This window comes from Salmo salar, chromosome ssa14 (genome assembly GCF_905237065.1).
Source record: "Salmo salar chromosome ssa14, Ssal_v3.1, whole genome shotgun sequence".
In the NCBI taxonomy this organism is placed as follows: domain Eukaryota; kingdom Metazoa; phylum Chordata; class Actinopteri; order Salmoniformes; family Salmonidae; genus Salmo; species Salmo salar.
In genome coordinates this window covers 27,234,118-27,258,446 of record NC_059455.1, presented here as the reverse complement: position 1 = coordinate 27,258,446, position 24,329 = coordinate 27,234,118, and the positions used below count along the sequence as shown (strand labels likewise).

General features: G+C 43.1%; 1 protein-coding gene across 4 annotated transcripts in view; it reads left to right on the top strand.

Moving 5' to 3' along the window:
• The window catches only part of LOC106569189 (apoptosis regulator Bcl-2), a 49,903-nt gene that overhangs the window by 18,316 nt on the left and 7,258 nt on the right, over window positions 1-24,329 (top strand). Inside the window, exons 2-3 of one of the 4 annotated variants that reach the window (XM_014140282.2) lie at window positions 12,727-12,791; window positions 19,037-19,205. The exons of 1 other annotated variant lie outside the window; for it this stretch is intronic. In XM_014140282.2, coding sequence (XP_013995757.1) covers window positions 12,727-12,791; window positions 19,037-19,064 — 93 coding nt within the window. In that variant the 3' untranslated portion in view covers window positions 19,065-19,205. Of the gene's footprint in view, window positions 1-12,726; window positions 12,792-19,036; window positions 19,206-24,329 lie in introns of those variants that run through there. 2 more of the 4 variants (XM_014140280.2, XM_014140283.2) reach the window with 2 other exon arrangements.

The window sequence follows — 24,329 nt, the reverse complement described above, 5'->3', positions numbered from 1 at the left end:
AGAACAAGGTCTCAATTGTTTGTAATCCGTCTGTGTTGGGATGGCTCACATTGTTGTGATGATTACTCCCCCACACACCAAAACTCCTTAAGACTCACCCTGGTGCCTGTAGGCATATCGCTCATACGTTTGTGTTGTGTTATCCTGTCCTGTCAGTGTGCCTTTTTTTGTCCTGCTGTTTTTTACCTGGATAAATTCACCCATTTCCTGTCTTTTGTGGCGAGAGTAATTGCAGCTGTTTAAAAGGGTATATTTTGATAGGATAATAATGTCTCTGAGTGAGACAGACAGTGTCACACATAGACATAGTGTTTTGGTTCCATGTCCACCTACGTGTGGCTCCGTGTGGCACACCTGTGTTTATTTGTGGGACGCTTCAAAACAAGTGATTGGATAGTGGCAGCCTGGCAGGTAGACAGCTGCCAACTTCCTTCTGAAATTACACACTTGACCTCAAGGAGTAGTCTGGTTGAGAGGGCGAAGGGGGGTCTGGCCAAAATGTACTCTGCTAAAATACAACACCGGTCCCACAGCTTGTCCCGGCCTACAGTTAACACAATTGCAAAAATAATGGCTTAACCTTAACATGTTTGCTTTTCTGAAAAAGTCTGGTTCACAAAAGATTCAGAGTTTATTTTAAGACACTGAACTCCTCTCTCACTTCTAACCACTTGTTTATTTTTGGGTGTGTATATGGTAAGTGGAGGGGTAGAGGGAGAAGGGATGAGAGCACCTGGAAAACCCATCTGGAAGTTTGGAGCCAGGTGATTGGAGGGTGGGGGGAGACAGGCATCCCCCTGGCCAGTCTAAACACCACATACAGGGTAGTCTGGAACGATGTGAACCAGGTGTTTTTGTCTGAGGGCAGGTGTTTGTCGTAATAATGGAGAACAAATATGATTGGGTCAGTCATGAAGAGGGTAATCCCAATTTCACGATAAGGTGGGGTGAGTGGGGGAGGTGTTGCTAGGGCAGTGTGCTGCTGTGGGCATATGGTCTGTCTGCCTCCCTTCTTCTTATTCTCTACCTCTCTGTTCGGGCTGAGGGGAACTGGGACAGTTGGGAAGTCATTAATATCCATCAGGGTGACACGTTTGCACAGGATAAAAGGGAGAACCTGGTTCTCCTGTGCCTGGCTGACATTGGAGACCTTGTCTTCCAAATCACACAGTATTCCCTATATAGTGCACAGAGTTCTGGTCAAAAGTAGTGCACTGAATAGGGAATAGGGTGTCATTTGGGAAGCATAGACAGCCATTCCTCCTGAGAGATGTGTTTGTTTATAGAGTCCATCCAAGCCCCAGAGGACTGCAGGGATTGATACTTTTTAGGTTTATATCATGATGGAACGGGAACAAGCAGCCATTAGCCAGAGATGATCGGTGAGGCTTCAGAAGCCTGATCCAGCTATCAACAAATCCAGATGCTTTTCTAACCACAAATCAACTCGAAAAAATACTGTTATCACTTCAACCAGAATGTTGGGGAGACTCATAGTCTCTGCGGATGTGGACTATTAGAATGGGGGTTGTATGAGGGAGATTTAAAAGCATGTATGAGCTTAGCCTTAGCCGGAGAAGCCAAGTTTTCCCCCTCTGTTGTACCCCTCTGCAGAGTGGAGTGCAGAAAGCAGAGATTGAGTGGGCCTTGGTCGCTCACCATCTGCCACTCTGTTTACACTCGTCAGCACGAAAGAGAGAGAGGGAGAGAAAAAGAGAGAGAGACAGAGAGTCAGCCACTGAAATGTCAAAAACATTTCCTACTGACAGAGCCAGGTCTCTGCCTCTGTGACTCAGACCTCTCTGACATGAATCCACTCTTTCAGGACCAGGCCTGGTGAAGTCACTTTCTTCTCTCCATCCCCTTTCTCAGTGACTACCATTTATTTTGCTATTAGAGTGTTTCTAAGGAGAGGCAACTGTGTTTGTCACTGAGTGATAAAGTTGCATATATCTTCCCTGACATGACTTCACTAGTTTTTATATGACGTTACGCTACTATAGCACATCAATCAAGATCATAAATATAATACTGTTTGAAGGACACTTTTCTTTTCATTTACGACAGTCACCTGAGCTCCAAATGAATTCCCTGAGATGAGCTCTCACTGAGTATACCAAACATTAGGAACACCTTCCTGATATTCAGTGACAACCCCGCTTTTGCCCTCAGAACAGCCTCAATTTGTCGGGGCATGGACTCTGTCGAAAGCATTGCTGGCTCATGTTGACTCCAATGCTTCCCACAGTTGTGTCAAGTTGGCTGGATGTCCTTTGGGTGGTGGACCATTCTTGATACACATGAGAAACTGTTGAGTGTGAAAAACCCAGCAACGTTGCAGTTCTTGACACAAACCGGTGAACCTGGCACCTACTACCATACCCTGTTCAAAGGCACTTACATTTTTTGTCTTGCCCGTTCACGCTCTGAATGGCACACATACACAATCCATGTCTCAATTGTCTCAAGGTTTAAAAATCCTTCTTTAACCTGTCTCCTCCCCTTCATGTACACTGATCGAAGTGGATTTAACAAGTGACATCAATAAGGGATCATAGCTTTTACCTGGTTTCACCTGGTCAGTCTATGTCATGGAAAAAGCAGGTTTTCATTATATTTTGTATACTCGGTGTATAACCTACACTTTCTAACTAACTTTGAATGGGTATTACCGTACGAGTGACTTTTTCTGTGTTTTATGTCTAGAGTGAGAGGATATGGCCTATGGTCTTCTCCTCCGCCAGATGCCTACACACCCCTCCTGTCCTGTGCTTATTTCTGGCTCTTCATAGGAGAGTCCTTGGAATGTCAGCTCAGGAACAGAGACTGTAAATAAATAATGGAGAAGTCCTGGGTATAGCTTTCCTGAGTGACCAGAACAGCCAAGGGTGTGGACGGCATTGGACGCTTGGCGGTTTGTTATTTTGTGGACAATCGCTTTGGCCAGGCCATGCATAGTTCATACACAGACCAACAGAGCAGTAGACTGTGTGTCTGTTTCCGTGTGGGTGTATCAGTGTGTTTCTGTTATTGTGGGCCTGTTAGTCCACGGTTAAACTCAGAGATGGGCCGTATTTCTGTTCCATGTATTTGAAATATGTTTTTCAATTACTTCTGAGTATTCTGGGCTGAACTACTTTCGAGAGCTATAATTTGTATTTTCAAAATACTTTCTATACTATTTTTTGTAGTGGTTCAGAATTTTGCAGTCCCCTACATTGGTATCAGAAGTCTGATGGCACTATGGTGTGATAAGAGCATCTGCTAAATTAACCAAATACAAATGTTTTTGTTCAAATGGACAATTACAAAGCATGCTGAGTATTATTCTAATGAGAATAATACTTAGCAGGTTTAGGAAAACTTACGCAGCAAATCAGGAGAATTATGAATGTATCCCATCTAGACATGACCCCGAAATTAGGCCAATAATAATACCCAGTGTGCTTTGTAGTTCAATTTGATATGTTCATTTTCACATATACATTTACATTTTGGTCATTTAGCAGACACTCTTATCCAGAGTGACTTACAGTCAGGGCATTCAACTAAGTTAGATAAACAACACATATCACTGTCATAGCAAGTAAGACGTTTCTGTAACGGTTACTGAAAATGTTTTTGCTGTTCGGGCCGGCTACTTGCAAATGTATTTCTGTATTTTAAAATACAAAATGCATGTATTTTAATTAAATATATTTCAAAATACCAAGTATTTTGTAGTTTATTTTAATACATTGATCTTTATGGTATTTTGTAATTGTATTTTGTAAGTTTTGCCCATCCCTGGTTGTATGCTTGCATATACAGCATGAGTGTTGTTCATGTGATTGTACATTGTCACAGTGTGTGCGTTTTAAAAAACCTCTTAGGGCTCGGATCCCACTAGCGGGATCAAAATCGACAACATCCGGTGAAGCTGGAGCGCGCCAAATTCAAATGACAAAATTGTAATATTAAACATTCATGAACATACAAGTGTCTTACATCATTTAAGTGTCTTACAGATTTCAAAAAGGCTTTACAGCGAAAGCATACCATGTGATTATCTGAGGACAGCGCCCCACATCAAAATACTTTTTCAACAAGCACTGGCTTCACAAAAATCACAAATAGCGATAAAATAAATCACTTACCTTTGAAGATCTTCCTCTTTTTGCAATCCCAAGGGTCCCAGCTACACAATGAATGTTTGTTTTGTTCGATAAAGTCCTTCTTTATATCCAAAAAAGTCTGTTTAGTTGGCGCCATTGATTTCAGTAATCCACTTCTTCAACATGCATACAAAGGAATCCAAAAAGCTACTGGTAAACTTCATCCAAACAAGTCAAACAATGTTTCTAATCAATCCTCAGGTACCCTAATATGTAAATAAATTATAATATTTCAGACAGAAAGAACAGTGTTCAATAAAAAAGGAAAATAACAAAGAATGCGCCCTCGTTCACACGCGCCAAAAGTCTACCTGTCCTGATGAGAACACTTTGGATAAACTACAACTACTTGTTCGTTTTTCAAGAAACAAGCCTGAAACCCTTTCTAAAGACTGTTGACATCTAGTGGAAGCCATAGGAACTGCAATCTGGGGCCTATTTTTTTGTATATCCCATAGGATAGCATTGAAAAGGCATGTGACCTCAAAATAAATTATTCCAGGTGGATTTTACTCGGGTTTTCGCCTGCCATATCAGTTATGTTATACTCACAGATATTATTTCAACAGTTTTAGAAACTTCAAAGTGTTTTCTATCCAATGCATATCCTAACTTCTGGGCTTGAGTAACAGGAAGTTTACTTTGGGCACGTCAGTCATCCGGAAATTCAGGAAACTGCCACTAGCTGTACGAGCACTGTATGTATTTGACGTGGTTGTTCATGTTTACCCTGTGCTTGTGTCTATTGACCTATTCTTCCATTATGCTGTACTGTGCGACTCTTAGGCACTACCATTTCAGAACACATAGATTCGTAATATATGGGCACAATAAACTCTGACACTAAATGGATATCCCCCAAATAGAGCCCCAGGGCTGCTGATGTAGTGATGGGGAGATACCTTACACACACACACGCTGAGCATGCGCACGCACACACACAAACACACACACACAGACACAAACACACACACACACACACACACACACACACTTACTACCTCGTGACCTGGCTTGCAGTGTCAGGTGACAGTAGAGACCCATGAAAAATGCAGGGCCATGTGAGAGGCCTCTAAATATAGATGTGTTGCTATTACTGCTCCCCTGCACCCTTTAATTGTCTTATTACCGTATGAACAAAACACTGCACCACCACCACTAACATCTCACATCATCACATACTTAGAATAACCTATGTGCCTTTAATGAACTATTTGAAGTTGGAGATAAAAAAGGTTGTTTCATATATCAGTCACACTTGTTAGTAGACAGTCACACTTGTTAGTAGACAGTCACACTTGTTAGTAGACAGTCACACTTGTTAGTAGACAGTCACACTTGGTAGTAGATAATGAGGGGTCTATTGAGACATAAGTTGACTTTGACACTGGACAAACGGGTCCCACTATATATCAGTGTGGGGAAGGTTGAATGGTTTGAATGGGATATTTTGGGACCTGTTCCAAAAAGGCTGGCAGGGAAAATTCCATCTATGTCATTATTTAGAAGGCAACCATGGCTATTGGCTAACGCTGTACAATATACAATCAACGATATACCCCCCCCAACTAGAATGTGAACTTACGATCTGAATTGGGAACTGTATCCACATGTGTTCTCTGCTGTAGTTCTTGCTTGTGATTTATGTATGTATTTATGCACTTATGTGGAGATGCTGAGCTGTGATTTGTTGAGATGCAAGACACGTTTCCCGAAAGGGACACAATAAAATAATAATAATACTGTTACTATATGTGCCTTATCATTGCCATACAAAGCTCTCTCAGGGAGACTGTGGCATGGAGAGTAAGCCAAGCAGTTGTCAAGGTTCACTGACCAAATAGTAGCCACGCACACACACACACACACACACACACACACACACACACACACACACACACACACACACACACACACACACACACACACACACACACACACACACACACACACACACACACACACACACACACACACACACAGAGAGAAAATACAGTAGTGGATGTGTTTGTGTGAATCAATTATCTTCTGTTGTCACAGTAGCCTTGCGCACTGCAGACACACAAACACGCACATACACTACACACATACAGCGAGAGAAGCGGATGTAGTGGTCTGAATCAATAATGTTGTGTTGTCACAGGGTGACATGTCTGCCATGGAGGGCAGTGAGCAGATGGCCCTGGGCTGCGTAGCCTAGCTTCCTGTTAGCCATGCGATACCATGGTGATACAACTACAGCCACAACAGCCCAGCCCAGCCGCCACCGCTGGGAAATCCCACAAGCCACTGGGCACAACACTGGTCATTAACAAACAGCATGGGCATTATCGACATTTCTCTGAAATGCTGAGCAAAGCACAATGTGTCCAAAAGAAATTAGGATGATTGGTAAATAGACTCACAATAGTGTTGTGAGGTAGGCATATTTTCTGCTCTTTCTTCATGTGATTTCTTGTAACCGAGGAAACTCCTCCAGACCTTTGATGGTGCGGGGAAAGTGATGCGCATGTGATGTCAAAGAGACGAAAGCTCACTGGGGCATCGTTCCCACCTACGGTATGGGGAGGGTACGCCAAAGTTTCCCACAGCGATCAAGTAAACGTCACTCACGTAAACTTCTCAAGCAATGAGCCACATGTCCTCCTCACACACCAACAAGCAGATCCTGTCAGCTTGAGGGAGAAAACATTCCTTTTTGTTGTTAGCCCTCTGGGGCCGCACTCTTCCTCAGGCTCCTAGAAGATGTCTATGTTATTCTGAAGGGTCTACATGATGTTAATCTAGGAATCTTGTCATTGTCAAGGGGATGGTGGAGGAGTATCGGGGATAGACTGCGGTATATCAGGAGGACGGCACACTACCCCTCTATTCTACACGGGTCTGTTTAGCATCATAGTTTTAAGTGAGAAAGTTCAAACGACCTTGTTATGACTAGATCCAGTGATGAAGTGCTCCCGTTTGCTTGTTAGGACCAAACAAGAAGAATACAAGCAGCTCATAGACATGTCTAGACATGGTTTACGTCCATGAATATTGCCAACACAAGTTCATTAAGTCAGTAATAAGACCCATAAACGGGTTTCATTTATCTTCTCAGCAATTTTATGACACTTGGTGGTGAGCAGCAGTGCTACAAAAGAAAAACACCCAGTGTTATGAAGAAAGAACCACAACACCTTTCTCTTTCAAATGTTGTTGACTCCCCATAGGGCCTTCCGTTAGGTCACAAGTACAGAACACTCAGTACAGAACACTCAAGAAACTCTTGACACATCTTCTGATTTATATTCTGACTAGGGAAAACAGTTGGCAATTCATTTGGCTTGTTCGATCATCCCTCTATCCATCCATCATACAGTAGCTTCTTGGGCCCTGGTCAAAAGTAGTGCACTAAATAGGGAATAGGGTTCCATTTGGGACTGACACAGTATGTCCACCATCAACAGGTTCAGTCCAGCCATGCAGAAACAAGACCCTTTGAGCTTCCATCCCTGTCCTTTAATCTAGTTCCAAGTTAATGAAGAGTATTGCGCACACGGCGCTCCATTACAAAAAGGGTTTGTGGGTAAAAAAAAGTGCCACTGGATAAAAACCGCCGACCACAGAAGTAGTGATTAGAATTGCTTTGATCAATAGGTGATGTTAACAGGTGAGGAGGGGAGAGGAGAGGAAGGGTTGGAAGGTTGGGGAGACAGGTCGGGAGACAGGCAAGGGAGTGAAGGAGGTGCATTGGGAGGTTGGGTGAGGAGGGAGAGGCGGGTTTGGAGTGAGGAAGGAGACTGGGGGGGGACCTCATCAAACTACAAACAGCCTGCTTAATTAAGGCCATAGTACAGGACCACAGGCCAAACAGGAGCTGTAGCTCCACCACATCACACATACACTGTGGTCCTCTGGCCTAGCATCAAGCCACACAAGCTGCAGGACCAGGAAGAGACAGCTTGTGCTACGCCAGGGTAATGAGTGGCAAGGCCAGTGAGGGATGGATGGCTTAATAACAGGGTAAAGGGTTGTCAAAGCCAGAAAGTAATTGCATAGGTTAAGGGTAAATTATGACAGAATCTGGATAACTGATGCCAAACCAAGAATTGGAACACACTTGTGTAATGAACTGGATGTACAACTTGTTTTTGAATCTGAAAAGTAATCTGACACGAGTCATCTGTTTCCCCTCAGTTTCTTCTGCTGATAACAAACTGGCAAAGAAAAACAGTAACATCGCTAAACATTACATTGCAAATGGTTAGAATCAGAAAATCGATTATGGGCCAATAGTCTCAAATCAATTTTTCACTTGTCAAGCAATTTGAAGTAACTTCTTGGTTTAAAAAAAGCAAACATTTTAGTTCAGATCTTTTCAGTTGTAGCACTCAGGCCATCATGTACTTGTTTATTTGGCTTCTAAATAGACAGCCAATAGGCCGTTTGTTGCCACCCCATTGACATGTTCCGTGGATCCTTATGTGTGTACTAGGGAGCAAGGAGCTGTTGAAAAAATGCTAGAAACCTCAGTCTATTGTGAAAGTGACACCTAGCTCTCCACACCTTTTCACACTAGACTTATAATGTCACAATAGACTATTTATTGACATTCATCAGACGGGCTGGGCCTGTTTCCATTTTGACTCTCTGCACATAGACAGTGAAGGTCACAGGCCCAATATTTACAATGTGTTGTGTTCTCTCCAATGAGTAGTTAATGAAGAAATTGCTAACCAAACAGAGAAGGCTATTCAGGTCTTTGGTTGCAGCAGAAGAAAGTTGCAGCAGGGATAAAGAAATAAGAGGCAGATATGTACTCAGTGTATTGTGTCTTTCTGTCCTTCTGCTTCTCATTGTCTTAATACATCAGACCAGACAATCGAGGAATGTTGGCCGGTCCTTAACGAGGGTGTATTATTTTGATTGTGTAATGCTGGTGTAGTAGTGACTAGCTAGCTCATCTGAGGGAGATAGGCAGTAAGACGTGGTCATCTCAGGGTGGAAAGCTGTCACAGCCCCCTCAGTTCAGACCCTGAGTGGAGTTGTTTGTCTCCTCACATCAATGCATTCTTCTCATTCCTCCCCCTTGGCCTGGGATGAAAATCAGCTGGTTTCTGAAGACAGAGAGAGCGGAGAGAGAGACAGAGAGAGAGAGAGAGAGAGAGAGGGGATTGGTGAACTTTTACCTTGTTTCCCAGGCGGAAGGAGAGGGGGAGGAGAGGGTCTTTTTTGTTGTTGCTGGAGACATAAAATGTGTTGGTTTTGGCATGACGGACGTTTCTGTCAATATTGAACGACTGAAAAAGTATTGTTTTGGTCATGCTTCTGTCAAACTCCGTCTGAAAATTGTTTTGTGTGAAACACATTCGTACTCCCCCTGTTTGACAATGACCTCATGCTCCGAGAAAGAGAGACAACTTTGTCACGCATTCCAGAATCCCAGTCTGCGGTAAATCGACAACTTTTGTGGGTAGTCCTTCAGCTTTCCCTAATTCCCTTGCTTATTCCTTATATAGTGCTCTTCTTGTGACTAGGGGCCCATACTATATAGGGAATAGGGTGCCATTTCAGATGCAGGTTAGTGAATCTCAGCTCCTTTCCTCACCAAAGCAGTTCCAGAAGGAGAACCTGCTTCATGAAGATTATTGTTTTACCTGACAATAAGCAGTCATCTGAGATCCTGCAGCTCCCAGCATACTGGCCTCTCATTTACATGTCCCAAAAGACGAACCTGAAACCGCAGCCTCATGTACACCAATCACATCACGAAACCTGCTCTCTTCTTCTATCTTGATGCCAAAACTGACGAGAGCTAATCACAGGCTCACTCTACATTACAAGACATCTCTGTCATGAAAGGAGAGACTCTGTGATACAGCAACTGTCAGGCTGTGATGTTCTAGCTAATACTACTCCTCCACTGACTTAGATAAGTCTCTCTTGGATGATGATAATGTGGGCTACTACCAAACCTCATAAACTGAGGGGGTGTAATTAGCTCACTCTTGAAAATCTTGATTTCATTTACTAAAGCATATAATGTTAAGCAAGCACCACACTACCTTTTTGGTGTGTATTAAAAGCATATTAGTATTAAAAGCATAGAGCGTTGGACTAGTAACCGAAAGGTTGCAAGATCGAATCCCCGAACTGACAAGGTAAAAATCTGTCGTTCTGCCCCTGAACAAGGCAGTTTAACCCACCGTTCCTAGTCCGTCATTGAAAATAAGAATTTGTTCTTAACTGACTTGCCTAGTTAAATAAAGGTAAAAAATAAAATAATAATAAATATTATTATTAAAAGCATATTAGTATTAAAAGCATATTAGTATTAAAAGCATATTAGTAGCTCTTTGTATTCAATTGTGTGAGCTATCTTTGAAGTTAAACTGCCTGTGTAGTCTATTGGTTAGCCTTACTGGTTTTAGGTAGGCCTCCAAATATGAAACACTAGCAGATCATAGTCCACCCTAACTCCAGTCCCCTCCAGCTGAGCCTCCACCCTTTCTCCATGGTATTAGTTTGAAGGAGTGTTTGGCTTGTCTGGAGGCCTCCCTTAGTTACAGGAACACACAGCCTCTGTGATTTGGCCATGGATCATGGTTGGCTTTACCACAGCAGAGAAGCCATACAGCCTCAAACCAGACCGCGATGTTATCGTCATCTCCACACCCGCCCCCACAGAGAGTTTAGCCAGGGGAGACAAGGGGGAACTGATCCATGCTTTTCCTAGAGAACACTAACTTCTTCCAATAAGTTTGCGTAAAACTCAGTCAGGGGCCTAGAAACAGTAAAAACACAAGTATCCACTCCACAGAAAACACGTTAAGTGCTCATAAGCAGTGTACTAAGCACGTCATAATAACCATATGAGAGAAGCCCACAGAGATGGTGTGGTGTGTGGTCTGAAGGACAGACCGGTGGCGCAGCCGCTGTCACAGGAAATGAACCTCTCCCACAGGGGGTAATTGTCACAGGAGAAGAGAAGCAACAGGCCACCTGAGAATCTGCCAGTTCCCACAGTCTGTGAGGCCGTATCAGGCCTACAGTGGCACTGGGGCTTGGGCATGGCTGGGGGGCATCCCACGCTCGCTCAGTTGCCACAGCATTGTGTCAATAATTTTGGATCCCACCCCCTTGTTGCACTGATTTCAGGCTGATAGCGTGCTGGCAGTGAATGGGGAATGCAGCACAGGACTGGGAATGAGCAGCTGTAAAACCTGGTTTCTAATCATTGATTGAACAATTTACCACAGGGTGGTAATCAAGCATTGCGGCATACGTTTTTCCGTGTAAGGGGACTTTACTTTGACGTGCTTCAGATACCACACACACCACTAAGTACCTCTTTTCAAGATTCCCTTCTCTTGGCCAAGTGAATGATTAAAGAAAACAAACCAGTTAGGTATAATCTTCTCATGCACCTAATCCAGGCAAAGAACCCACAGTTGACAAATTTTCGGTAGACCCCATGGTATCAGTGTTAAATTGTTAAAGCCAACAGACGTCATCACTAGGATATCTAGCAATCCTATCAGTCCACTCTGCTGTGCATCCAGGGAGAGAACAAAGTGGCAGACTTCCTATCCTCATGCCCAAATCACCCATACCTCCCCCTCCCTCCCCCTCCTTCGGGGTGAGGTACGTGGTGACTCAGTCACCCTGTTCTGTTCCATTCTCTCCTCTCCTCCTCACGCGTCATCGCTGGCCTTTTAAACAGCCAGGGCTCTGGAGATGGGGAGATGAGAGAGAGCAGCTTTATTAGATTGGGCAGCAGCAGCTCTGACCTGGCCAGCTAGCCTGCTGTTATTTATAGCAGGGAGAGAGACCAGCAGTGGGTTGTGTTCCTTTCAGCCAATTCCTGCTCCCGATCCTCTTCTTACCCTGCGTGTACAGACAGACAGCAGAGGCTCACAGCTGATGCTCTCCTTTTGTTACCTCACTAACGGGAGCTTTACATGTGATGGGAACACTTTGTTTGTTTGTGTTGCATTGCTATTATTGAATGCTTGTCTGGAAAGTGAGGTTAATGTAGAGTTGGATGGTCATCATGTTACTGAGAGGAGAGCTAGAGAGAAGATATCTTTGTAAGGTCAGACGGACTATTAGAGGAGGTATTGTCTGACTTGCCAAGCATGTCTGTAGCTTTTGGCCTTTCCTTTGATGTATTTTCTCTGTCACGTTTATTCAGACTGTGCCCCACTGTGCCTGTAAATAATATGCTCTCTGAGCTCTGAGCGTAGATTAAGGTGTGCTGCAGAGAGCCTATAAACTAATCCACCCAGGCTGGACAGGAGGAGGTAGAAAGCTAACCAATCAGAGAGGAGACCCTGTCTGTCTGCATCCAGCCAGGTCAAACTGCTCTTGGTTTGCTTCAGGATCAAAGATGTCTCGTACAATGAATTCTGTTACAATACAGGACCAACTATAATCAAATTACACTGGAGTTCAGTCAAGGGTAACAAAGGTTGTTTGTAGAATAGGAGAGTTGTTTTTACAGTTCAAAGAGCCAACAGTATATGATATGAAAGAGCCAAGGTGTCATACACCCACCTAAATAGGATCTGATTTCACTCTTGTTTTACAGTCACTGAGGAACATAAATCCACAGTTAAGGCCTACAGTTACTCCTCTCCCGACTCCCGTGAAACAGTAAGTCACATGCATAAAGTAGATAACAGATTTCTCCTGGTTTGCTGGTGGTGTTAAAAGATGAATAATTGAGATGATCAAAATGTGAACTGTCATGGCAGCCTCTGGTGATTTACTGGGCTATCACGTTACATGTTCCAGGAGAGGAGAAGAAGACCCGTGGGAGCTCACTGTTTTGTAAACACACCGATGATGCTGACACATATTTTAATATTTATCAGAAGCAACAGGGCCATTTGCAGGTTATTTTGGAGAGAGGATAGAGTTCACTTGTTCTATGGCATTTTTCCCCAGCAATAGCGCAGCCACTACCTAAAACACAGACATATGTCCAAACAATCCAGCATGATTGCTGACTTTACTTAATTTATACATACAGTCATGTCCTCTTTATCAAAGATGATCATGGTCAGACAAGCATTGAAACTTGCCATTAGGTGGAAGCAGGCATATTGTCATGATAATGCAATACATGTTTTTCAGTATGTCCTTGTCCTAAGTAGGCATCTCTACAGTAGCAGTGTACAGTTAAGTGACCTTTCATCCTATTCAATACTCATTCTCTATGATTTGGTAGCTAGTATGATAAGTTAAAAGTTATATTGCTTGTTGTTGTTTTAACCCCCCCACATAACAAACATTCCAGATTGATTATAGCTCCCCTTCTCTATTTTCTTTGTGACTGTACAGCCAGGCTTTCAGTTTGCTTCTGTGTGCATCCTAATATCGATGTTATCCAAGGACTCAGACAGTGTCCCGAGCTTTATCTCCTGAGCCTATGCTGCTGACGCCATGTTTTTTCCGGGTAATGAGTGTCTGAAAACTCCTCAGTCGTCTGTTTTCCAGCAGGCAGCAGGTCGATGGATGACACTCCAGAGACGCTAAACACACCGGGCGACCTGGTCGCCTCAGACTCGAGGTTGCCATCTTGTCACCTATTTTGTCTGGAGTGGACAGGATTGTGTGGATGATGTCTGGACGGCATGTGTTTAGGTTGCACATAGGGCTGTGGCGGTCACAACATTTCGTCAGCCGGTGATTGTCAAGCAAATAACTGTCGGTCTCACGGTCATTGACCGTTAATTAACATAAACACATTTAGCATCTCCTGGCTTCCCACACACTGATGCAGACCTTTCGAACATCTACATTTTAAAAAGTCTAACAAATACATGTAATTAGCCTACAACTTCACAATAAATCCATTATTTATTTTAAACTGCATGAAATGAAGAAAATGTAGTCCATATCAGAAGAACAGAATAGCATACTCTGAGTTGCCCTTATGTTAGGTCCTGATCTAGCTATGCCAAATGGCTGTGGGCTACACTAGTTCATTTAGCAGACAAGATTTGCTTAGAATCTGTGGCATTATTTTATAGTATGAAGAATACAATTGATCAAAGCTGAATAAAATAGAAAGGATATTTTCTCCAAACGATTTGAGGGAGTGCACACATACGGCTATTCTGTGTTGAGCGGTTAACAAAGAGGGACAATAGAGTGCTGAGTACCAGGCAGTTAGCTAGTTTGGTAGGCTACTAATGACCATCAGAGGCATCAAAGCTTGGAGAAGCCTAGTTACCGTGACTAAACGGTCACGTGGAATTTGACTGCCTTCATGTTTCATGACCGCCGGTGTGGCGGTAATATGGTCACCGTAACAACCCTAGTTGCACATTGTAAACAGAAATATGTATAGATACAGGCAGGATTTCCTGCTTGATCAATAAACAGATGTAGCAATATTACTCAATGAGAGATTATCCCCAATAGCTTGCTTATAGTTTCTGTTTCTGTGTACTTTTAACCTTTCCCTTATCTGCCTCCTAATTTCTCTCTGCCCACCCTCTTCCCCTCAAAGATTTCTTTCTCTATGAGTTTTATGTTTAATGAGCTTTTGTGGAAACAGCAAGATCCTCATTAGACAACACACTTTAATGTCCTGTCTGCAGAGTATGTGCTATACCCTTGGTGTATGTTATGGTAGTGTAGTGCAGACACATCATTGGGACACGCTTGCTTTAGTGGATGTTGCTCTAAAGCCACAACGTTTAGAGCCACTTTAATGAATGTCTGAACTTTAACCCACATTTATCCTCCTCCTCCTCCTCTCATCCCTCCTTCTCCATAATAAGGAGAAGAGAACTCCCAGGCTGGCCGCAATTAGCCAGTGAAATGTCTTAAAACAACAAAGATAACTGGCTTAATAATTTATCTGGTTTGGCAAAGGCCCTGCTGCATGGTGGTGTTTAAATTGTCTGTCTGTCTGTCTGTCTGTCTGTCTGTCTGTCTGTCTGTCTGTCTGTCTGTCTGTCTGTCTGTCTGTCTGTCTGTCTGTCTGTCTGTCTGTCTGTCTGTCTGTCTGTCTGTCTGTCTGTCTGTCTGTCTGTCTGTCTGTCTGTCTGTCTGTCTGTCTGTCTGAGAGGCTAGAGGCCAGCCAAGCGTACAAGGCTACTCCTCTTTCACACACAAGGCAAGTGTGGGCTAGTTATCCATTCACAGTAACGAACAGGGGAAACCCAGGATACCCAGGACTGGAGAGGAATTTGGGAATTTCCTGTTCCACTCTTAGGGATGGTATAGTTAAACTCCCTCTACACTGAGGGACACTCTATAAGAGACAATGCTGAAGATCTGCATTGTGAGAAAAGTAAACCAGAGGTCAACAGAAGACAGTCCTGCTAGTGAGAAAAGTAAACCAGAGGTCAAGAGAAGACAGTCCTGCTAGTGAGAAAAGTAAACCAGAGGTCAAGAGAAGACAGTCCTGCTAGTGAGAAAAGTAAACCAGAGGTCAAGAGAAGACAGTCCTGCTGGTGAGAAAAGTAAACCAGAGGTCAGGAGAAGACAGTGCTGCTGGTGAGAAAAGTAAATCAGAGGTCAGGGAAGACAGCCCTGCTAGTGAGAAAAGTAAACCAGAGGTCAAGAGAAGACAGTCCTGCTGGTGAGAAAAGTAAACCAGAGGTCAGGAGAAGACAGTCCTGCTAGTGAGAAAAGTAAACCAGAGGTCAGGAGAAGACAGTCCTGCTGGTGAGAAAAGTAAACCAGAGGTCAGGAGAAGACAGTCCTGCTAGTGAGAAAAGTAAACCAGAGGTCAAGAGAAGACAGTCCTGCTGGTGAGAAAAGTAAACCAGAGGTCAGGGAAGACAGTCCTGCTGGTGAGAAAAGTAAACCAGAGGTCAAGAGAAGACAGTCCTGCTGGTGAGAAAAGTAAACCAGAGGTCAAGAGAAGACAGTGCTGCTGGTGAGAAAAGTAAACCAGAGGTCAGGGAAGACAGCCCTGCTAGTGATAAAAGTAAACCAGAGGTCAGGGAAGACAGTCCTGCTGGTGAGAAAAGTAAACCAGAGGTCAAGAGAAGACAGTCCTGCTAGTGATAAAAGTAAACCAGAGGTCAGGGAAGACAGTCCTGCTGGTGAGAAAAGTAAACCAGAGGTCAAGAGAAGACAGTCCTGCTGGTGAGAAAAGTAAACCAGAGGTCAGGGAAGACAGCCCTGCTAGTGATAAAAGTAAACCAGAGGTCAGGGAAGACAGTCCTGCTGGTGAGAAAAGTAAACCAGAGGTCAAGAGAAGACAGTCCTGCTGGTGAGAAAAGTAAACCAGAGGTCAAGAGAAGACAGTGCTGCTGGTGAGAAAAGTAAACCAGAGGTCAGGGAAGACAGCCCTGCTAGTGATAAAAGTAAACCAGAGGTCAGGGAAGACAGTCCTGCTGGTGAGAAAAGTAAACCAGAGGTCAAGAGAAGACAGTCCTGCTAGTGATAAAAGTAAACCAGAGGTCAGGGAAGACAGTCCTGCTGGTGAGAAAAGTAAACCAGAGGTCAAGAGAAGACAGTCCTGCTGGTGAGAAAAGTAAACCAGAGGTCAAGAGAAGACAGTCCTGCTGGTGAGAAAAGTAAACCAGAGGTCAGGGAAGACAGCCCTGCTAGTGAGAAAAGTAAACCAGAGGTCAGGGAAGACAGTCCTGCTGGTGAGAAAAGTAAACCAGAGGTCAGGGAAGACAGTCCTGCTGGTGAGAAAAGTAAACCAGAGGTCAGGGAAGATAGCCCTGCTAGTGAGAAAAGTAAACCAGAGGTCAGGGAAGACAGTCCTGCTGGTGAGAAAAGTAAACCAGAGGTCAAGAGAAGACAGGCAATGTGAATGTTGTCATAAATATAAAGCAAAACAGATTTACTGGGCCTGATATAAGGTTGGGCTAGATTTTTGTTAGATTCTTGGCACCCGTGTGACTCCTACTGACCTTTTAAAAAGTGTCGATCAACAAAGCGCTCTTGGTGAACTTCAGCGCTGAAAGACTGTAACCTTGGACTGATTCCCTAGCCAATCACCTACTGAAGTTAGAAGATGCTCTTGGTGAAGGGTAAACTACTTGTCTTGTTTTTGTTATTGTGGATAGCGTAATGATATTTCACTATCTCAGCGTAAGCTAAAGGCCACTTCCCTGTCTCCTCGGACCTTGCATTTGGCAAAGGGGAGGGAGGAAGGGTGAGAGGGAGAGAGGGAGGGAGCGAGAGAGAGAGAAGGAGAGAGGGAGGGGGGGACAGGGAGAGAGAGAGACTAACCTCTAGTTGTTTTTTTTTCAACAGTAGTCACATGTTATCCTAACTGGTGTCTGGGAGCTGAACTAGAGAACTAGAGCATGATACAGTACCAGACCATGGTCTTATGATATCCACCTGACTGACCCTCTGTTTCCTCTCAACCCCTGGTGCTCCCTGTCCGAAGTTATTACACACTTCACCCTTCTGGGCTTTTCCAAATGGAATGTCGACCCAGTTGTCGCATACAAAACATTCATTGAATAGGACCGGAATATATAATAACTCTCTTTGAATTATTATTTTTTTAATATAAGTACAAACAACAAAGCAAAAATGAAACAGAAATAAACTGAAACAACACAACACAAAAACAACACAACTACCACAATTGATACACGCCACAACCAGCCCACACCTGTCCACGAACACACAAAAATACACAGTAGCTTCCCCTTTCAATACACATACATACATCAAATCCCCCTCACATGGAAATGTCACAATCCTCAAGATGGTCAATATAAAACTACCAGACCTTATCAAACATGTCCCTTCTCTGCCCAGCTTTAAAAAACTCAATCTAATGGAATATAACTACATAGTTCAGCCCTCCAGTTCGTCATTGAAGGTGAGCATGATGCTTTTCAATCGATAGTTATCTTTGTTTTTGCAGCAATTACACCTAGGTTGCAAAACTTTCTTTGGTCACCAATATTTACTTTTCCCAACATACATAGTTGTGGAGATGGATGGATATAAATTCCTATACACAAGGATATGATAGCACAGACATTATCCCAAAAAGGTGTCAGTTTGTCAAAGGACCACATCATACGTAATACGGTTCCTTTATGTGGTTTTTTGCATCTCCAACAGCGATATCACATTTCTGGGTGCCTTACATGCATTCTTTCAGGAGTGTAGTAAATCCTATGGATTATCTTGATAAGGTTGTAGGAGAAAATATGAACATTTTCACATACAGTACCATTTAAAAGTTTGGACACACCTACTCATTCCAGGGTTTTTCTTTATTTGGACTATTTTCTACATTGTAGAATAATAGTGAAGACATCAAAACTATGAAATAACACATATGGAATCATGTAGTAACCAAAAAAGTGTTAAACAAGTGAAAATATATTTTATATTTGAGATTCTTCAAAGTAGCCACCTTTTGCCTTGATGACAGCTTTGCATACTCTTGGCATTCTCTCAACTAGCTTCATCAGGTAGTCACCTGGAATGCATTTCAATTAACATGTGTGCCTTGTTAAAAGTTCATTTGTAGAATTTCTTTCCTTAATGTGTTTGAGCCAATCAGTTGTGTTGTGACAAGGTAGGGGTGGTATACAGAAGATAGTCCTATTTTGTAAAAGACTAAGTCCATATTATGGCAAGAACAGCTCAAATAAGCAAAGAGAGTAGGTGTGTCCAAACTTTTGACTGGTACTGTATATGTGACCAATACATTTCTTCCTTGAGATCTGTTTCCCATTTTTTCTTTATAGGTTCTGTGTCACACCCTGATCTGTTTCACCTGTCTTTGTGCTTGTCTCCACCCCCTCCAGGTGTCGCCCATCTTCCTCATTATCCACTGTGTATTTATACATGTGTTCTCTGTTTGTCTGTTGCCAGTTCGTCTTGTCTTGTCAGGTCTTACCAGCGTGTTTTCCCAACTCCCTGATTTCTCATGTTCTGCTTCCTAGTTTACCTGGTTCTGACCATTCTACCTGACCTGCCCTGACAAGTTTACGAACCTGTCCTGACCCCGAGCGTGCCTGCTGTTCTGTACCTTATGGACTCTGCCCTGGATTACAGACCTCTGCCTGCCTTTGACCTGTATTTTGCCTGCCCCCTGTTTGGGTCAATAAACATCTGTGACTCTAGCTGTCTGCATCTGGGTCATTTCCTGAGTTCTGATATTCTGAGCTATCAGGTAGAGATTCAACTTGATATAACCTGGACATCAACTTATTTGGTGTTGCAGCTTCTTTCAGCATTTTTTTCAATGCTAAATGCTTCGGGTTAATCCACATTTTGTTGAAGCGATTTAATACGATTTCATAGTTGTAAGAACTTAAAAGAAATTGGTCTTGGATAACCCACATTTTTCTTGTGATTGATTGAATGACAGTAGAGAGCATCATAGCACATATGCTCAAAATTCATGATGCCACTTTGGAACCTGGACTTAAAAGTATTGCCATTTTACTGTTGTTTTATTTCTTTACTTACTTATTGTTCACCTAATACCTTTTTTGCACTATTGGTTAGAGCCTGTAAGTAAGCATTTCACTGTAAGGTCTACACCTGTTGTATTCGGCGCATGTGACAAATAAACTTTGATTTGATTTGATTTGGAGGTCATGTGGGGTTGTTCCAAAAAGGGGTTTCTTCCATTTCATGAATTTATGTACATTTTCCCAAATACGAATTGAATTGAATTAAATCATTGGATTGTCTTTTTTTCTTTAAAGCCTTGGACCCAAAGTAGTGAATATATTTTAAATCATAGGTTATTACAGTTATTGTTTCAATACTCTTCCAACCACAAGGCCAGTCTGCTGTCCATTGTTTAAGTGAATGCAGTTGTGCGGCCCAGCTTTATAAGGTACGTGTAAAACATAAAATTTGACTCTTGAGATCTTTTCATTCCAAATAAAGTTGGAGAGTTAGGCAATTTATTTTCCCACGACTGCATGGCCGCGCACGACTCCAATACCATCATTAAGTTTGGCGACTACATGAAGGTGGTAGGCCTGATCACCGACAACGATGAGACAGCCTATAGGGAGGAGGTCAGAGACCTGGTAGTGTGGTGCCAGGAGAACAACCTCTTCCTCAAGACAAACTAGCCCCCATTCAAATCGACGGGGCTGAAGTGGAGCGGGTTGAGAGCTTCAAGGTCCTCTGTGTCCACATCACTAAGGACCTATCATGGTCCAAACACACCAACACAGTCGTGAAGAGGGCACGACAACGCCTCTTCTGCTTCAGGAGGCTGGAAAGATCTGCCATGGGCCCTCAGATCCTCAAAAAGTTCTACAGCTGCACCATTGAGAGCATCTTGACTGGCTACATAATGGCTTGGTATGTCAAGTGCCTGGCATCCGACCTCAAGACACTACAGAGGGTAGTGTGTACGGCCCAGTACATCACTGGGGCTAAGCTTCCTGCCATCCAGGACCTCTACACCAGGCAGTGTCAGAGGAAGGCCCATAGACTGTTCTCTCTGCTAGCGCACGGCAAGCGGTACTGGAGCGCCAAGTCAGTGACGAAAAGGCACCTGAACACCTTCTACCCCCAAGCCATAAAACTGCTGAACAGTTAATCAAATGCCTAGCTGGAAAATGTACATTCGCCCCCTTAATTATTTATTTATTTATCTTAATTGTTTTGCACCGACTCCGTTGCACTAACTGGCTCTACGCACACACTCACACATACTACACTGACACTCCAACACACAAACACACACAAAATACACACTCACACATACTACACTGACACTCCAACACACAAACACACACAAAATACACACTCACACATACTACACTGACACTCCAACACACAAACACACACAAAATACACACTCACACATACTACACTGACACTCCAACACACAAACACACACAAAATACACACTCACACATACTACACTGACACTCCAACACACAAACACACACAAAATACACACTCACGCATACTACACTGACACTCCAACACACAAACACACACAAAATACACACTCACGCATACTACACTGACACTCCAACACACAAACACACACAAAATACACACTCACGCATACTACACTGACACTCCAACACACAAACACACACAAAATACACACTCACGCATACTACACTGACACTCCAACACACAAACACACACAAAATACACACTCACGCATACTACACTGACACTCCAACACACAAACACACACAAAATACACACTCACGCATACTACACTGACACTCCAACACACAAACACACACAAAATACACACTCACGCATACTACACTGACACTCCAACACACAAACACACACAAAATACACACTCACGCATACTACACTGACACTCCAACACACAAACACACACAAAATACACACTCACGCATACTACACTGACACTCCAACACACAAACACACACAAAATACACACTCACGCATACTACACTGACACTCCAACACACAAACACACACAAAATACACACTCACGCATACTACACTGACACTCCAACACACAAACACACACAAAATACACACTCACGCATACTACACTGACACTCCAACACACAAACACACACAAAATACACACTCACGCATACTACACTGACACTCCAACACACAAACACACACAAAATACACACTCACGCATACTACACTGACACTCCAACACACAAACACACACAAAATACACACTCACGCATACTACACTGACACTCCAACACACAAACACACACAAAATACACACTCACGCATACTACACTGACACTCCAACACACAAACACACACAAAATACACACTCACGCATACTACACTGACACTCCAACACACAAACACACACAAAATACACACTCACGCATACTACACTGACACTCCAACACACAAACACACACAAAATACACACTCACGCATACTACACTGACACTCCAACACACAAACACACACAAAATACACACTCACGCATACTACACTGACACTCTAACACACAAACACACACAAAATACACACTCACACATACTACACTGACACTCCAACACACAAACACACACTGAATACGCTCACACACACAAAATACACACATGCATATTGACACCACACATACACTTTCACACTTCACATACGCTGCTGCTACTCTGTTCATTTTACAGTGCATTCGGAAAGTATTCAGACACAGAGACTTATTCCACATTTTGTTACGTTACAGCCTTATTCTAAAATTGATTAAATCGTTTTTCCCCTCATCAATCTATACCCCATAATGACAAAGCAAAAAACATTTTTTTTAATGTATATAAAACAATTAACTGATATTACATTTACATAAGTATTCAGATCCTTTACTCTGTACTTTGTTGAAGCACCTTTGGCAGTGATTACAGCCTCGAGTCTTCTTGGGTATGATGCTAAAAGCTTGGCTCACATGTATTTGGGGAGTTTCTCCCATTCTTCTCTGCAGATCCTCTCAAGCTCTGTCAGGTTGGATGGGGAGTGTCGCTGCACAGCTATTTTCAGGTCTCTCCAGAGATGTTCGATCGAGTTCAAGTCTTGGCTCTGGCTGTGCCACTCAAGGACATTCAGAGACTTGTCCCGAAGCCGCTCCTGCGTTGTCTTGGCTGTGTGCTTAGGGTCATTGCCCTGTTGGAAGGTAAACCTTCACCCCAGTCTGAGGTCCTGAGCGTCTCTCAGTCCCTGCCGCTAAAAACATCGACACAGCATGATACTGCCACCACCATGCTTCACTGTAGGGGTGGTGCCAGGTTTCCTCCAGACGTGACGCTTGGCATTCAGGCCAAAGAGTTCAATCTTGGTTGCATCAGACCAGAGAATCTTGTTTCTCATGGTCTGAGAGTCTTTAGGTGACTTTTGGCAAATTCCAAGCGGGCTGTCATGTGCCTTTTACTGAGGAGTGGCTTCCGTCTGGCCACTCTAGCATAAAGGCTTGATTGGTGGAGTGCTGCAGAGATGGTTGTCCTCCTGGAAGATTCTCCCATCTCCACAGAGTAACTCTGGAGCTCTGTCAGAGTGACCATCGGGTTCTTGGTCATCTCCCTGACCAAGTCCCTTCTCCTCCGATTGCTCAGTTTGGCCAGGAGGCCAGCTCTAGGAAGAGTTTTGGTGGTTCCAAACATCTTCCATTTAAGAATGATGGAGGCCACTGTGTTCTTCGGGACTTTCAATACTGGTACCCTTCCCCAGATCTGTGCCTCGACACAATCCTGTCTCAGATCTCTATGGACAATTCCTTTGACCTCATGGCTTGGTTTTTGCTCTGACATGCACTGTCATCTGTGGGACTTTATATAGACAGGTGTGTGTCTTTCCAAATCATGTTCAATCAAATTAATTTACCACAGGTGGACTCCAATCAAGTTGTAGAAACCTCTCAAGGATGATCAATGGAAACAGGATGCACCTGAGATCAATTGCGAGTCTCATAAGAAAGGGTCTGAATACTTATGTAAATAAGGTATTACTGTTTTGTATTTTTAACACATTTGCAAACATTTCTAAAAACCTGTTTTCACTTTGTCATTATGGGGTATTGTGTATAGATTGATGAGTATTTTTATTTATTTAACCCGATTTTAGAATAAGGCTGTAACGTAACAAAATGTGGAAAAAGGGAAGAGGCCTGAGTACTTTCTGAATGCACTGATTTGCAGAAATCCATTCAGGTGTATTTTGTGGCTTATGGCGAATGCGTTGTAATGTTCTAAGTTGTGCTGTTGCTCCACACAGTCCAGTTCAAAGTGAATGATGGCAGGCCCGTGTGGCAAATGGCTTCTTTGCATAAAGGATTTCTGTAGCTTTGATTGGCTATAGCGCACCGGTCTGCGTAGACGCCGGTCCTGGACGAGAGATGTATTTATTAGGTTTTATTTACTGCAGTGTCAATGAATTGTTCAAATGCACGGCCGCTTTCCCACTCTATATTGCTGTAGAATTTCAACAAATGCCTTAGGATACGTCATTCCCAAACATTCTAAGAATTTATGAAAATGTGAAAATTACCATATCTAAGTGCTGGCTTGTCAGAACATTTTTCAAAAAGTATCATTTTCTTCCTGGGAGTGTATAAGAACAGATTTGAATAAGATTTAATGTTTGCGAAAAGGCTGTTAGTTCCACTTTAATTATTTTGACTGGCTGCACAATTCCATTGACATTGCATTTTGGGTTGCTCAAACATGATGCACATTGTCTCTTTGCCTATTCTCTGGCATTGAATCATGTACCTACTGTAGCTGTATCATACTATGGTCAGTAAGG